The 15,175-nt window shown below is 37.0% G+C and overlaps 1 protein-coding gene across 3 annotated transcripts in view; it reads left to right on the top strand.

The window, feature by feature from the left end:
- The first annotated feature begins 310 nt into the window (after nucleotides 1-310).
- KCNT2 (potassium sodium-activated channel subfamily T member 2) overlaps nucleotides 311-15,175 on the top strand; it is a 166,359-nt gene continuing 151,494 nt past the window's right edge. For all 3 annotated transcript variants that reach the window (XM_026089181.1, XM_026089180.1, XM_026089179.1), the window contains exon 1: nucleotides 311-434. In XM_026089181.1, coding sequence (XP_025944966.1) covers nucleotides 340-434 — 95 coding nt within the window. In that variant the 5' untranslated portion in view covers nucleotides 311-339. The remainder of the gene's footprint in view (nucleotides 435-15,175) is intronic.

Here is a 15,175-nt window from a genome sequence, read left to right as displayed (position 1 = left end):
GCACCTGCCGCCCCTGAGGGCGGGCCGCGTGGAGCCGCAGCGGCGCGCGGCGGAACTTTCAACCCGCGGTCCGTTAATCGCCGTTAGCACCCCTAGAGCCCGGGGGGAGACAGGGGGGTCCCGTCACTCCTCTCAGCCGCCGGGAGACCGTCCTCCCGCCGCCTTTGTGTGTGCGCGCGCGACCCCCGCGCTCGCCTGGGGGCAACCTGTTCCGCGCCCCTCGCCGCCCCCGGCGCGCCTGGGCTCTCTTTTCTATTATTTTATTTTATTCTGTTGTTTTTCCCTTTCTTTTGGCGGGGGGCGTCGCTGCCCTCCCAGAGGGGAGCGGCGGCGGGCAGCATGGTGGACCTGGACAGTGAGGTGCCCCCGCTGCCTCCGCGGTACCGGTTTCGGGACCTGCTGCTGGGCGACCAGGGCTGGCAGAGCGACGACAGGTGAGCGCGAGGGCCGCGGGCGCGCAGCGGCGCCCGGAGGGCAGCGGGGGCCGCGGCGTGAAGGCACGCACCTCCCGGGAGGTGGGGGGAGCCCCGCCGAAAACTTTCCCGGGGAAGCGAAGCGGTGCCGAGGCCCCGGGGGGCCGCGGCGCCGTCCCGGAGCCGGGCGGGGGGGGCAGGACCTCCCTCTTCGCTACGGTGGGAGGAAGGTCAGGAGAGGCGCGGAGCCGTCTCCAGGTGGTAACTTGAACTGGGGCAGGGGAAGCCCCCAAAATACGGTTTGGGTGCTCGTGGAAGGGCTAGCTGCCGGGGTCGTGTATGTTTTTATTATCTAATATGCATGCTCCTTTACGTGCATTTTCTCTTTATCCTAGGATATAACTACCGTTCAGTACTCCTTTATAAATTATTTTGAGGATCGCCAGCATCTTCAATTCCAAAACGATTTTTTTTAAAAAAAGGGATTTAAGTTTGTCCCAAACAAGTCAAACAGTGCCTTTAAAAGAAGGAAAAAAATGCGTAAATTTTAAGTAGCAGGCATGTGTGTTTAATTTTAAAACGCTAGATGGGCAGTACTCAAGAACACCAGTACCATCATGGCACTCGATTTGGCCATGCAACCTAGTGTACCAATAAGTTATTGCATGATCCCATCTCGCAAAAGTATGTGCGAGATCCACTTTGTAGTAACAGCTCATTTTGGTTAAATGACAGAGAAAAATAAAATTGTCTGCTGATACCTAGTAGCATGTTGGATTGATTTTAATTTATTTTATATTGTCAGAATTAATCATGTTTTAACTTGGTAATCAGAAACTTTGATTTTAATGCTGGTCTACGTTTTATAGATTTTTAGCTACTTTCCTAAAGAAAGAGTCTCATTGGTAATCACACGATCATACAGATACTCAACTAATTATTACTTTAGTGTAGGAGAATATGATATATATTGAAGCAAATTATGTTTATTCTGACATTTATGAAATGGTGAATGACATCTTCAAATAATAATAAAAAATAAATGCTGTTGGTTGGAAATTACAGCATTATAAGTAAGTTGTATTAGTCAAGCATAATGGAGAGTTAAGGAATATGTTTATCAAAGCATAATTTTTATATTTAAAAATATTTTGAAACAATAAGAAGTATTTTCTGTATTCCTAATTTCTGATCACAGTATTCGTTGTGATTTTAGAATGAGTTGTCCTTAGCATTTTACACCTACATTTTATTTTTTACTGGAGTAGGAAAAAACACCGAGCTTTCTTGTTTTATCAACCGTTAGCCATAAGAACCCTAACTAAAATAAACAAAATATTCTTTATACAACTCTTTGGACTGCCTGTGTGTCTTGGCACTTTTGCCAACTGTAGTTCAAACTTCAGTCAAGCACTTCCCTGATTTCAGTTCTTTGACTTTCTTAAACATAAAATTAGCTTCTATGATCTCAAATAGGAAACAATGTGTAAGAACTTGTGCAAACCATAGCATCAATGCAGCTATAGAAATTTCTGTTTCAAGACCCTGTGCACTTAATAAAATATATGTAAACAATCCTTGGAAAATATTCACAGCAGAATTCTAGCATAACAATCTTATAGGGCATGATTATTAATGGAAAATTATAGCTAAGGACTAGTGAAAAATGAATAGTTAACTTTTCACTATTTCATTAATATTGAATAAAAGCATGCAAATATTACAAGACTGACTTCTGGCCACTAAATTATTTCAACTGATACGTAAGATAGGAACTCAGGACTGGAAATGGCTGGTGGAAATGGCTTTTCAGATCTTCAGGTATTGTCCTCTGCTGGTGCTGGTCACAGTTGTGGTGTGGCTGGGAGTGCTGTGCAGTTTTTTCCCCACGACATAATCAGGACTGTGCTCTGCATGAGGCTGCGATAACAGCACTGTTCTCCTCCAGCTCTGCAAGTTACCATAGCAGTCTCTTTTGTTACTAGCTTTCCATTAACTGAACAAAGTCCATTCTTAAAAAAAAAAAAAAAAAGAAAAGAAAAAAAAAGGGGGGGTATTGCTTTTTGTTTGCCCACCTTACAATGGAATCTTGCCTGGATTCTTGTTTTTCTGTATTGGAAGGTACCACTTTTAATACCAAAACATTAATCCAATCCCATGTCCCTGGTATTTTGCAGTTATCCATTATATCAAAAGCATATACATTCTGCGTAGAAATATTGTCAAAGGCAATATTTAGAATATTAGACATCATTTTAGGAAATATTTAATGAGAGAGACTACAGGCCTGTGGGCACTCAAAGATGAACTGCTTATTAGTAGTACTGATTAGTGACAGGAGTGATATTATACAAGTATACCGTATTTTTAATAGATTTTTTTTCTTTTTTTACAACCTTATATAAGTAGCATGAGTTTGGTTTTGATGAAGCAGATTTCTTGTGTCCTAATTAGTGTGTAATACAGATACTGCCAAAAGTATTGCTTGTACCTCATTCAATTGAATGGACATTAACAATAAATGAAATAGCTGAGCACTAAAACATGGTTGAAGTAGCCTTATAGTGTGGTCACACAGTGGCAAGTGATCAGGATAATGCATTTGAGGGATTACTGGCCCTTGACTTAGATGCTGAAACTAATTTTGTGCATATTTCAAGTTCACTGCAACTTCAAGTTGCTTTCAATTCCTTGCAGTCCAATTTATACTAAGGGTTTAAATGGAAACGTTTACGGTCCATGAGCTTCAGGTCTGTTACCACCTGAACTCTTTGTCCTCATTCTCTTTTTGATTTTCCTAGTCTGTTCATCTTTGAGGTTTCTGTTTTCTGACTGATACAGCTCTTTTCTCCCTCCACTCTGTCCTTTCTGGCAAGATGTTGGCTCCTTGCTGGCTGAAAACACAAGCAGCTGAGGAATATGTAAAGCCTCTCTCCCTTTCCTCTCGGTACCATATGCAGAGCAGTGCACAGGAGTTGCTGCAATGCAGAATTTACTGAGAAAGCCTCCCTACTTAAACCAAAATAGCTGGGTCTGGAAGAAGCTTTCATTGCTAAAGGGTAGAAGAGTTTTCACAGGGCTTATCAGCGAGGGTGGACCATGCACTTCATTGGACGGGAGGGCCCAAATCAGCTGTATCAAGATATTGGGCTTCTGACTCTTGTGCATTCAGGAAGATCGACAAATCTTCCTATATTTAAAAATACAGGTGCCCTAAGTTAGATATATTTTAAAGTTATTTAATGTACCTCACATAACCAGCTCTTGAAATACCTTCTCCTGTGAATGACCTTCCTGACTTTTTCTATCAATTTTCTATTTAAAAAAATGCTCTAATGAAAAAGTTATTCCGTTGTCCCACCAGGATGGGAAACTTCACCACAAAGTTGAAAGTTACCAAAAAGTTTGAGTGATCTGAAACCAAGGATTGTAAACCCAGAACTAGGAACTGACTGGCTATTGACATGTTGGCAAAGTGCTGCATCATTTGAAATCTCTAAACTAAAACACTGTTTCATCTTTCAGATTGCAGAGAGGATATCAGTATTTGCAAAAGCCTACATAACACAACTCTTTCCATAAATCTGTGCATTTCTTCCTCTTGGAGTCAAGTCTCCCAAGATTGAGTCTTGGTATATAAACTGTATCAGTGAGGTGTATGTATCCTCTCTATTCTTTTGGATGCCTGTTGAATCTTCAAAGTGAAGAGGAGATGTGATCATTCCTCTGATCACCCACATACTGTCCAAGGTCCTGTGTTAACAAATCTCAGTTTCAATGGCATAGTTTGCCAGAAAGTCTTATGGTAGTACTTAATAAAAAAATATGGTTGAAACTATATAGACCTCTACCTCCTCTTTTTTGCTTATAGTAAAGATATATTTCTAATGTAGTCATCTTATTCAATTTTGAGATCTTACTGGTTATGTTCTTTAGGAGGAGAATTTGATCAGCTATTTCTTTTAAATAATCCTTTTCATTTATAAAATGCATATGCAGAGTTCTGCTTACCTGAATATAGTAGGATTCTGATTCAGAAAACTTTGTTCCTAGATCCATACCTGTTTGCAGGCAGATCACTAATCTTATTTTCTCACAAGGACTTCTCTTACAGTGGAGCTTCACTCAGGCTTCTTTGCCTTTTTCAGTACCTAGTTCACGGTCCATTTCTTACCTTTGCTTCTGCATTAAAGTAACATCCATTTCACTGCTTTTGCGTTTCTTTCTCAGTAAAATAACTCAACTTACATAGGCTAGTTTCCTAACCAAGCTTGTAGTTAGCCTCAGTAACAGATGGGTTCTGGGCTGGCTGTCATATTCTGCAAACCAGCAAATTGGATTGTATATTATTTTTAATAAAAGAAGTTGCTGTGTGCACAAGGACATGGTGAATCTTTGGCAAACACAATTTTTTCCAAAAAATAAATTATTTCACATAATTCATTGACATTCTTGAATTTGCTGACTTGTTTTTCCTGAAGAAAATCAAGAGTTAAAACCAATCTTGGCTTTTGGAAGGATGGATTTTCAAAGGACATGGTCCCCTTTGAAAATTGTGGAGATAAAGTTTGATGCTTATAGCACATAGGAATCCCAAATTTACTTTTTCTGATTTATAGCTGAAATTTGCAAGAGATCTCTCTTTAACTTCATAAGGTTAGATAAGGTTAACTTGATAAGGTTAGATTTCTGGGCTATTCTGAGGCAATCTTTTCACATAAACTTATCATTAGGTTATTTGCATTTTATATGGAATAATTAAATATTTACTCAGCGAGATCCTTGGGGTAGTTCTTCCTTTTGTAAGGTGAGACAACTTTGTTCCTCTTACTATGTAAAATATTTAAATATTGCCCTGATTCATGTGGAAGGCAGCAGGAGAGCATGAGAAAGATCAACCCAGTAGCTAGAGCATGTGTATGTCATATGGGTGATTTCTGCAGCAGGAAGGGGAGTGTATCAGGTTTTTTGTGGCCACATGAATATTCCAAACACTGGGCTAGAAGGAAAGAGAAGAGCAAACCTCTGACTTTTTCACTGATTTTGTAACTCATCAAAATCCCCTTTGTGAATCTCACATTTTACTTTCATTATTGAAAATATCTGAAACTGAAACAAACTATTTTGATTTGCTGAAAATTCTGAAATATTTGTTCGTTACCATCATGATACAATTTGTTTTTCAGTTTGTCTGCCTGGGAAGGGGGCAGAAAGAAAGGGGGAGCTCAGGCCCCCCTCTCCTCCTGTGCAACAAACATGTATTAATTCAGTGAGGTTTTATTCAAGCATGATCGTAACAGTAAATTATGTAATAAAACATTTCAGTTTTTGTAAGTCTTAATCTTGTTAGCTATGTTGAAGAGCAACACAAAACATGTCCTACTAAGTGAAGACATGTTTGAAAAACATGACATGTTTAAAAGCTGGTAAATTGCTTCAGAGGAAGGGGTAAAAGAGAATATTTATTTTAAATTCTTGTGTAAGCTTTGGGTAGATACAATGAACAGGTTATTCACAAGAAATATTTTCTTTTGTCACCTGTACTTTAAAAAAAGCCAAGCCAGAGAATGCTAGAGGTATAAAGAAAGAATTCTAAGTTAAAAATAAAAAAGCATTTATAGGCTATGGATATCAGTGCTTTTTTGGTAAGGTCAGTCATATAAATTCAGTATCTTGCAGAGCAGAACTTATATTTCTTAAACCCTTTATGCACACGTTTAACTCCGTGTCTATTCTTTAGAAGATATAGAGGCTGCATTTGTTTTAGCAGTAAATTCAAGTGAGGCAGGAATGTTCCCCACCATTGAAACATGGCTGCTTATACTAGTAAACTCTTCAAATTTTCCTTGTTAGACTTTGGCCAGCTTCAGCTACCCAAAACTCTCTTGAACAGTTCCCAAGGATGATTTGGCGGTTTGAGTGACCCAGGAACCACTCCCTGCAGGAAGGTTGCAGATAGCGACCCTGTTTGGGAGGCTGAGACTGTTTACTGGTATACATGTAGGCTTTTTTGTGCCACTTAATATCAGTGCCTAGGCACATTCAACTTACTGGTACAGATGTAGCCAGAATGGGTCAAAGTCTATTTATTACGGAAATAACCTCTGCACTTTAGCATTGTGCTGATCATTCTCCCATCCATGCTGCTAGTTCTTCTCCTTCTAGTCTCCCATATTTACTTCACAGTCAGACATTCAGATAATGCATATATGGTGGACTGTGTTGCAGGGAGCTCCATGTATAAAGCACAGACTTGTTTATGCTTGATGTCTTTCTTTCTTAAATATACAGTGTAGCCCTTAAACATGGGGAATAAGTGTTTTTTGTCTTAGAGCCCTTAAAAGGATGGAAAAGAAAAAGGGAGCCTGCTGTTAAAGAACTTTAATTTATTGGAATAATCCTTTTCCCATAACATTTTAGAGAAAGAAAAAGAGAAAGAAATATATGGATGTTTTTAAAACTTGCAGAATGAGATTCACTCTTATGACCTCATAAAAACACTGTATACCTTTTACACTTTAAGTCCCTTTGGGTTTATGTAAGGTCAAGCAGTAGGTTATGGCTTTCTTTGGACCTTGCACACCAGGGTAAATTTCATCTGCAGTAAATATTTCTAACAAAATTAAGAGAGCATGAAGTACACATTATTGTGTCAAATTGCTGAAATAATACATTGTCTGTCATATGAACAAGTCATTGTACAGTCATTCATGTCCATTTTGTACTAGTATTTCATTCTATTGCCTGTTAAATTTTAGCATTAGGTTCTATATAGACCTAATATGTTCTAGAAAAATCATTAATACTGTGCCACTTCAAAATCATATATAAAAATGGAGTGAAAGCAACAGAAAGTGAACACAAAAACCCAATACATTTTTCAAAATCCCAGATAAATCAAAACCTCAGATTTCATAACTTTTCCATTTGCTGTTCCAATAATTCTTTACAGTTTTACAATCATGGAACAAAAATTTACATTTCCCAGTTCTCTATTTTTTTGTACATATGAAACAAGACATATTAGCTAGTGCTGGGAATACATTTCAAATATTGCTCCTATATTGAGGTGAAAGATTTGAGTCATTTTGCTGCAGTACATACTTTCATGATGAAACTGTAGAGCTAAATATTACCTTTGTGTGAGAACTGTACTTACATTGGCTACTTAAAGGATTAAATTAAAATTAGGTTTCCTTTCTGATGTGCTTACTACTTAAATGAACATTACCATCTATTTGAAAAGGAAAGATTCAGATGATATAGAACACCTCCGTACATCACTTGGACAATTGTACTGCTGGATGTCATGTTGACTAGTGGCTTTCAATGAGCAACTCCCTACTGTAAATCTCAGAAGGCACTTTAACAGTCATTTGTCACAGTGTGAATTACTAAGTAAAGCTCTCCCTTTGCTTTTCCAATTGGAAATCACCTGTGATTGTTAAACTAAAAGGGGATGAAAAGCCCACACATTTCTGAATCAAGTGATTTAAAATATCTGAGTCTAGATTCAACTTGCACAAAAATTCTATTACAGTTTCCTCGAAATAAACCTCCTCCTTCCTTCTAGAAATACTTCAGTCAATTTGGCTTCCTTATTTTAGAAAATATGTTAACTTTTATGAGTTCTTCCATTTAACAGAGGCTACAAAATAAAAGGACTTAAGCAAATATTGTCAGATTTATCTTGATTTGTCCTTGTAAGTAAATATTCAAAATTAATAAAGTGTTTTAGAAGCCTAAATTCTATTTTCAAAGCTTGATTTTGATTGAAATCGCTCAAGATTGAAACAGCCTAATTCACTAGGATATTTAGTAAGTGTTTTACGTCATCTGCAATGAGACTCTGTACAATAATAGCTGGAAAGTTTGAATTGCCCTAAAACCTGAAAAAGCTGCTGGATGTACAGGCTCAAGCCCTCCCTTACTGTATAAAGGCATCTAAATTTAAAAAAGGATCAAAAATATTATTTGTGAAACCACTGCATTAGTCACAGAAAGTGGTCAGAGTTTAGACTTTTGTGGAAGGCCAAGATGCACAGTTCCATGTAAGTAAACTGTTAATATATCCCAGAACTCATCTTCCTCCTAAGTTTGCCTTAGGATTGAGTTCCTATTATAGATAAAAGAGGGAGAATCCATTTACTTGTGTGGAAGGGAGGAAGGGAAGCAATGCCTTGTTAGCCCTCTGTCAGGGGGGACTGACAGTGGGGCCCTGTGTCAGCCTCATACTAATTTTTGTTTTAGCATCATTCTCACAAAAACAATGGAAGCAAAAATAAATCGTATCTATATTGCACTTAAAGTAGTAAACACTTGAATTGGGGGAAGGGCATGAAAAGAGAAGAGGAACACTTCAGTGCTGTTTTATCTGTATTGCAGGAAGACTTTGATGATATACTCCAGCAAAAGTTTTTTAGTGGAGAAAAGGTTTAAAATGACTAAGCACCAAAACTCCCACAGCTCAAGTAGTCTTCCTCTGGGATGGTGTGCTGCATGGTTTTTAAACATACTTGGTACTTCAGTCTTTATTTAATTATTCACTTACCACTATGGAGCTCTTATTTTTCCATCTAGAACTTGATACATGCTACTTTACATCTGGCAGATACTATAATACTCCATGGGGACCTGAAGCAATTCTGTCCCAAATGGCTTCTCTCTTAATTTTATGATTATTATTTTATCACAGCCAATGATTATGATTATTTTTTTTATAACAGTGAACTTATTTCTGTGTTAAACTGTGCATTATTCTCAGAATGACTCTTCTATAACAAATGGTAGCATTGATTCATATTGTCTCCCTTTTATCCTGTAACAAGGAAATAGATATACTATCACTTGGAGCATCAGAAATGTCCAAGTTTTCAAAATATTTCTATTATATAACAATTTTATGAACCATTTCAGTGCTACACATTCAGTTTCTAGACTTTATTCACCAGTAAAGGTGATATTTTTTACTGAATTACATGATATGTATGGTACACCCAAGAACTTGTACTGATCCACTAAATGTTTCAAAGGTGAATTATTCATATTTTTTTCAAGTAAATGAGCAAGCTAAGTCCTTCCTAGAAGCCTGGACACCATGGTCCCACAATCTCAGTGTCATTGGAGAGAATGCCATTCAGCTGCTGCACACGTTCTGCAGCACAGAAGATTTGGTACAGAATGCCTTAAAACAGCTGTTAAAGATTTCAGCCTCCCCCGTGCAGTCATCCGCTAATTATGTTAGCAGACAACTTCCTGGTGGGAAGTAGCAGTAAAACAGAAACATTCATTAAGAGACAAAAACAGCATTTATACTCACAGAGATAAAAACAGTGATATTACTGTTTACCCAGAAGTATCTCTTGAAGGACAAATCCTGCCTCCCCTTATAGGGATGTCTGTCAGGAACTGCTGTAGTTTTGTGGTAGAAAGCAGATTGCAAAGTCTGACATCATTGTGCTTGACTTAACAAGTGGCAAGCCATGGTGGATGGGGGAGGAAGGCATTAGGCCAAAACCATGTAGGAGCAAGTTATCTACTGAGTTGGCAAAAAGAAGAAAACTTTGCCTACCCCTCTGCCTGGGCCTGTTCAAGTTTCATGCTAGCTCTAGATGTTAATAATTGCACATATCGAACAGCTAGCATGAGGATCATATGCCTGGCAGGGGCAATTACAAGATTTGAGTAACAGTCCTAGCTGTGGGTTAGCTCTGCCAGGCAAGTCCTACCCATTCTCCTAGATACTGTACTCCAAGTCAAGCCACTTTGGTGTTCGGCAAAGAAAAGAGTTTGCCCTTTAGCTATATATGAAGTTAAAATTAATAGCAGTTGACTTCCTTCAAATAATAGTTTTTAAGTTACAGAGCTTCTTCAAAGTATAGCGATTGTTAAAATATTTAATAAGGAGTAAAGACTATAAAAGAGCCTCACTCCTTTATCATTCTTAACAGCCTAAAATGTTCTAGGGGGGTTTATGTTTTTCTCACTTTATTTTCTTTCCCCCCTGTGACTAAAGAAAACAGCAGCACAGAATAAAAACAGTGTTACCAAATCCCAAACAAATACAAATGGGAAAAACAAGCTGAGTTGCAAATGGAAAACTGTGGTTATATTTGTTCCTTATTCGACAGCCCCTGTTAATACTCCCCAATATTCCCTGACTCTGCAAGGGAAGATTTAGTTTCCCATCTTTGCACCAAATTCAAAAGAAGCTAATGGCACAGGTCAGTTATCACTGTAATTCTCACTATCAAGCACAGACAGTTAAAACAGACATGGACTAAAGGCTAAGCTCTGTATTTACCTGAGTGTACCCTCATGAAAAATAAGCAAGCTATGTTTTCACTACATACAACAATGTAGCATTTGATTACCTGCTCCAAATGGTTTAATCAGTCAAACAAACAACTTCTAAAAAGGCATTTCTGTAGATGTTCAGTTTTTAATGATCATTTTTGTTCTCTTGATACTCATTCAAAAGAGACAACACAAAGTGGAACAAAATATTCTGTAACGTGCAGACGTTGATTAATCAACTAGTTTTTATAAAGACTATCAAGCTCTCTAAGTAGCTTTTTCACCCACCTAAGAGTATCATAAGAAGGATGGTAATCTCACAAGAGCAGTGCCAGATATCTAATATCTCATTACCATTGAGGAATCCAAATTTTACAAATTGAATTCAGATAGTGACCCAAATGATCATTTATTTTTGTACCAAGACTGACAATAGATTGCATGAAAGTTACAATTTAGCTAAAAAATAGTTTAAATGATACAAACCACATTCAAAATGCATTGAATTAATTTTTAAAGATTTGATTAGTTTCTGCTTCCCATTTTTCCTCTTATTTGGCAGTTTATAGATCAAAGTCCAGAGTCCAGGAAAAAATAACGAAGTAAACTAAATCTGTGCTGACATTATAAACTCATTAAATACAACGAATTGTGGCAGTTACTGGTTACAAAAAACTCAAGCAATGTGATTTGCATGTGACCAGCTGAATTTGTCCTTCATCGTGGTTCTTAACAATGGAATTTTACCATGACCTTGGCGAGTATTGCACGCTGTGGGGAGAACAGGACGGGCTACTAGAAATGTTTCAGAGTACAGAGGGAGTATTTCTAAGGGGTCGGGGGGGGGGGGAACTTGGGTGTGCCTGTAATAAATAGGCAGCCTTCTGACATGCAGCTAGTCTGAGACTTTTGTGGCAGGCCTTAAATTTTGCTCTTAACAATTCCAGATGGAAGTGATCTGTTATAAGATTGCCATTATCAAAATTATGAGGTGAACCTCTTCCTCCAAGGCAAAGATGACTGGCAATGTAGGGTTGTCTAGCAACCTGCTGACATTTGACTTTATGCTAAGGTGAACTGAGGGTTTAGAAATTCCTTTCCTTTCTAAGACAGCAGTGCCACTTTACGGTGACAGAAAAGGTCCTATAACGAGAAGAAAGAGCTGGAAATACTACTGTGCCTTGTGTTGCCCTAGACATTTGGCAATTGGTTATCAGAATTCCTAATATCAATACAGCCAGTCCAATCTGGTTCATAAACACAGATCTCTCCTCGTTGTATCCATGTTCCACCTAAGACTGATTAGCCTAAAATATATATATAAGGCTTCAAAAACAAGATGATGGAACAAAACCTCTCCTAGCCCACCTCACCAACACACTGTTAGCTAAACAGATCTTTAATAGTTTGACTCTCATCAGAGCCAGCAAACTCCAAACTTTGTGTTCCTTTGGGAAGTAACATTTAAGGAAAAAATAGTTTTTGCATTGAACAAGCTAATTTTGTAAAGGCATCTGCTAAATCATTTTTTAAAAAATACACAAGGCACATTATGGGAGTTGTTATCCATTACTATTTTGAAAAATTAATACCAGGCACACAATTCTACCACCCATACTACTGAGGAGTAGCACTTTAACATCTGAGTACTCTGTGATGTAAGGTGCTGCTTACCATAAAAAATGATGACAGCTTTGGACTTTTAAAATTTTGACAAAATACATAATTTAACTTGTTCTTAATCTAATGCAAAGACAATTAAAGCCATGTCTTCTGAAGGACAGATTAATCAAGAAGTGTAATAGATGACTGACTAACGAGACAGAGATGTATATGAAATTTGTGGTTACATGTACTGTGTTAGCCATAAAGAATGCAGTACCAGAGAGATGACATTTTAGAGATTAGAACAACTTTTAAAATACTTGCTCTATTATGTGTTCAAAATTTTTGAATCATTACAGCTTCTTAATGAGACATGTAACATTTTTATTAAAAAAAAAGTTAAACAATAATCATATGCGATGCTTGTACAGTGCAGAAAGCTGTGTCTGAAAAGAAGAAAGCAGTTTCACACTGCAGTTAGATATATTACAGCAGTATGCCTATGTTAAGCTGCAAGTATTAGTTTAGCAACCCTATGTATTTTATCCTCCATTTGAATGGTAATATTGAAGCCAAAGGACCTTTAAATACTAGAGAATAAAGACAAATATGTATTAATGCGCAATTATTTTAGGAGTTGGCATCAGCATATGTTAAACATATTCTTCTCTTGTTGATTTGATAGAACAAACAGAGTCTCTGATAAACTTTTCTCTGTGGGAAGCTTCAGGCAAGACACCTGCATCATTTTGGGGCTTTCGTTCTATGCCTTTTTCTGATCTTTTGCCTAAATATTCTTCTTTTTTGTATATATCTGTTAAATTATCATCTTTGTGTTTTGTATAATTGTTATAAGTGTGATTGTGGGAGACTGAAAGAACACACATCTCCCAGAATTTCAGGGGAATAATCTCAGATTCGGCTCGGTCATTACTTCTTAGAGTTGCTGGCATGCTAATGGCAACTTTTGGTGTATTGTATAAGTGTTTACAGATTGCAAGTCTTGACTGTTTGGCTTTGTAACTTAAGAAATCACACACCTCTTTGTACGGCTACACTGGTCATGGCAATGTGTAAAAACCATGTGCAATATCACTTTTTTTTTTTCTTTTTCACTTTTTAACACTTCAGCTATATTTGGAATCTCAGATAACTTCTTTCTAGGCCTGCTAAAGTATCTGTGGGAAGTTCCAGATATGTTTAGTTTTAATTTTTTTTTTTTCCTCCTGCAAATCAGACACAGGTCCTACAGTAATAATTTCTTAGTCTGAAATAAACAAATATTGCTAATATAAGTAAAGCACTAAGCAAATGAGAAACTGAGCAGAGTACAGAAAAAATGAATGAAACATGTAAACTACTTTTATCATATTGCTTTGGATGTCATATTTTTGCATCCTAACCTAATATGTTGCTCTTATTAATAGAAGAAATGCAGCTTGCAGAAGAAATGTTTGCAGAAGAAAATTGTAGTTTAAACAGTCTAATGTAAAAGTTATTTCTGTGCTTCAGTCTGTTTTGTGACAGTGATCAGTACAAATTTTTGGAATACAGTCCCAAAGATAATGGCATAAAATATTTTTAGTTTCTAAAATTTCAAAAAAATAGTAAATCTAGTATAAATAGCTTTAAGAATACTGTTATAAATTAGTAGTATTTCTCCTTTATGAATACTACTGGCTATGACCAGAGTCAAGAAAAAGCTATAAAAAGCAGACTTTGTTGTGCATTGGATTGTTTTCCTCTTAAATGGAGTTCACATGAAGATGAAGAATGATGAGAATTAGCTGGAAATTTATTTTACAGGAAAAAGACTGTGTACATTTTACCATACAACTTGGTCAGTAAATTTCCATATTGACTTTCAGTAACAGTGAAGAGACTATTTTAATCTTTCCATCAAAAGAAACTAAAAAAATGCTAAGTTATTATTATACTAAATAGTGGTTTGATGAGAATTGGCATGAGGGTTTTATTTGGAAGACTAATTTCTTCCAAGTTGAAAAATCTTTTGCAAGTACTTTTTTATTTCTCTGGTCAAGTAAAGATTAACTGCAAAAAGATCTGTATCAACTTTTGCTTTATGTCATAGTGCAAAAAAGAAATTCCAGCATTCCCTATTATGAAAACTAACATAGATAATGTGTAAAACCTATGCACAGATGGAAATACCCCAAAACACCCACTTCATTCCTTTGCCTTCTTCTCACAGTCACCCCTTCACCTCTGACAGATTTAGAGTTGAGCCTATAGTCTGTGGAACTGAAATACCAATGTTTTATCTGTTAGATTTCCATACCTTAAGTGGATTCATGAGGAACTCTGATCTGTGCAGCAGGACTGTAGAATACTACATTAGTATTCTAGAACACCACTGTCTTGGCCAGAGTTTCATTCCTTGTGTGTCATTTAGTATTCATGAAAATACTGTAGAAGTACTAGATACATATGAAGAACGTTAGCCATTAAAAGTGTTCTGATGCATATGAGAAATTGAGGGGAAAAAACATCACATTTTTTTTTAGTAAACTGCGAGAGATTTTCATCTTTTTACAGTAAATATCACCTTCTACTACAATTATTCCTGTTTATTTCAATGAGAATAATTATAGGTCAGTATGCTATTTGGTATGAGTAGAAGGGATTATTTTCAGTTCTGCAGAAGGTATACCAGGCAATACAGTATAAAGCTTTATGAAGCAACTTGTCCCTTATTTACTATAACTGCACATACATTTTTTGAATGTATGGAAAAATCAGTTAGCTTCATTTCCCTTGTCACTATGATAAATATAGGCACAATAGATAAAAGAACCAAACAACCAATCTGAAGGAATGCCCTGTGAATTCACACACTGATT

This window comes from Apteryx rowi, unplaced genomic scaffold, assembly GCF_003343035.1.
Source record: "Apteryx rowi isolate R43461 unplaced genomic scaffold, aptRow1 scaffold_80, whole genome shotgun sequence".
Lineage (NCBI taxonomy): Eukaryota > Metazoa > Chordata > Aves > Apterygiformes > Apterygidae > Apteryx > Apteryx rowi.
This window is presented reverse-complemented; position numbering and strand designations above follow the sequence as displayed.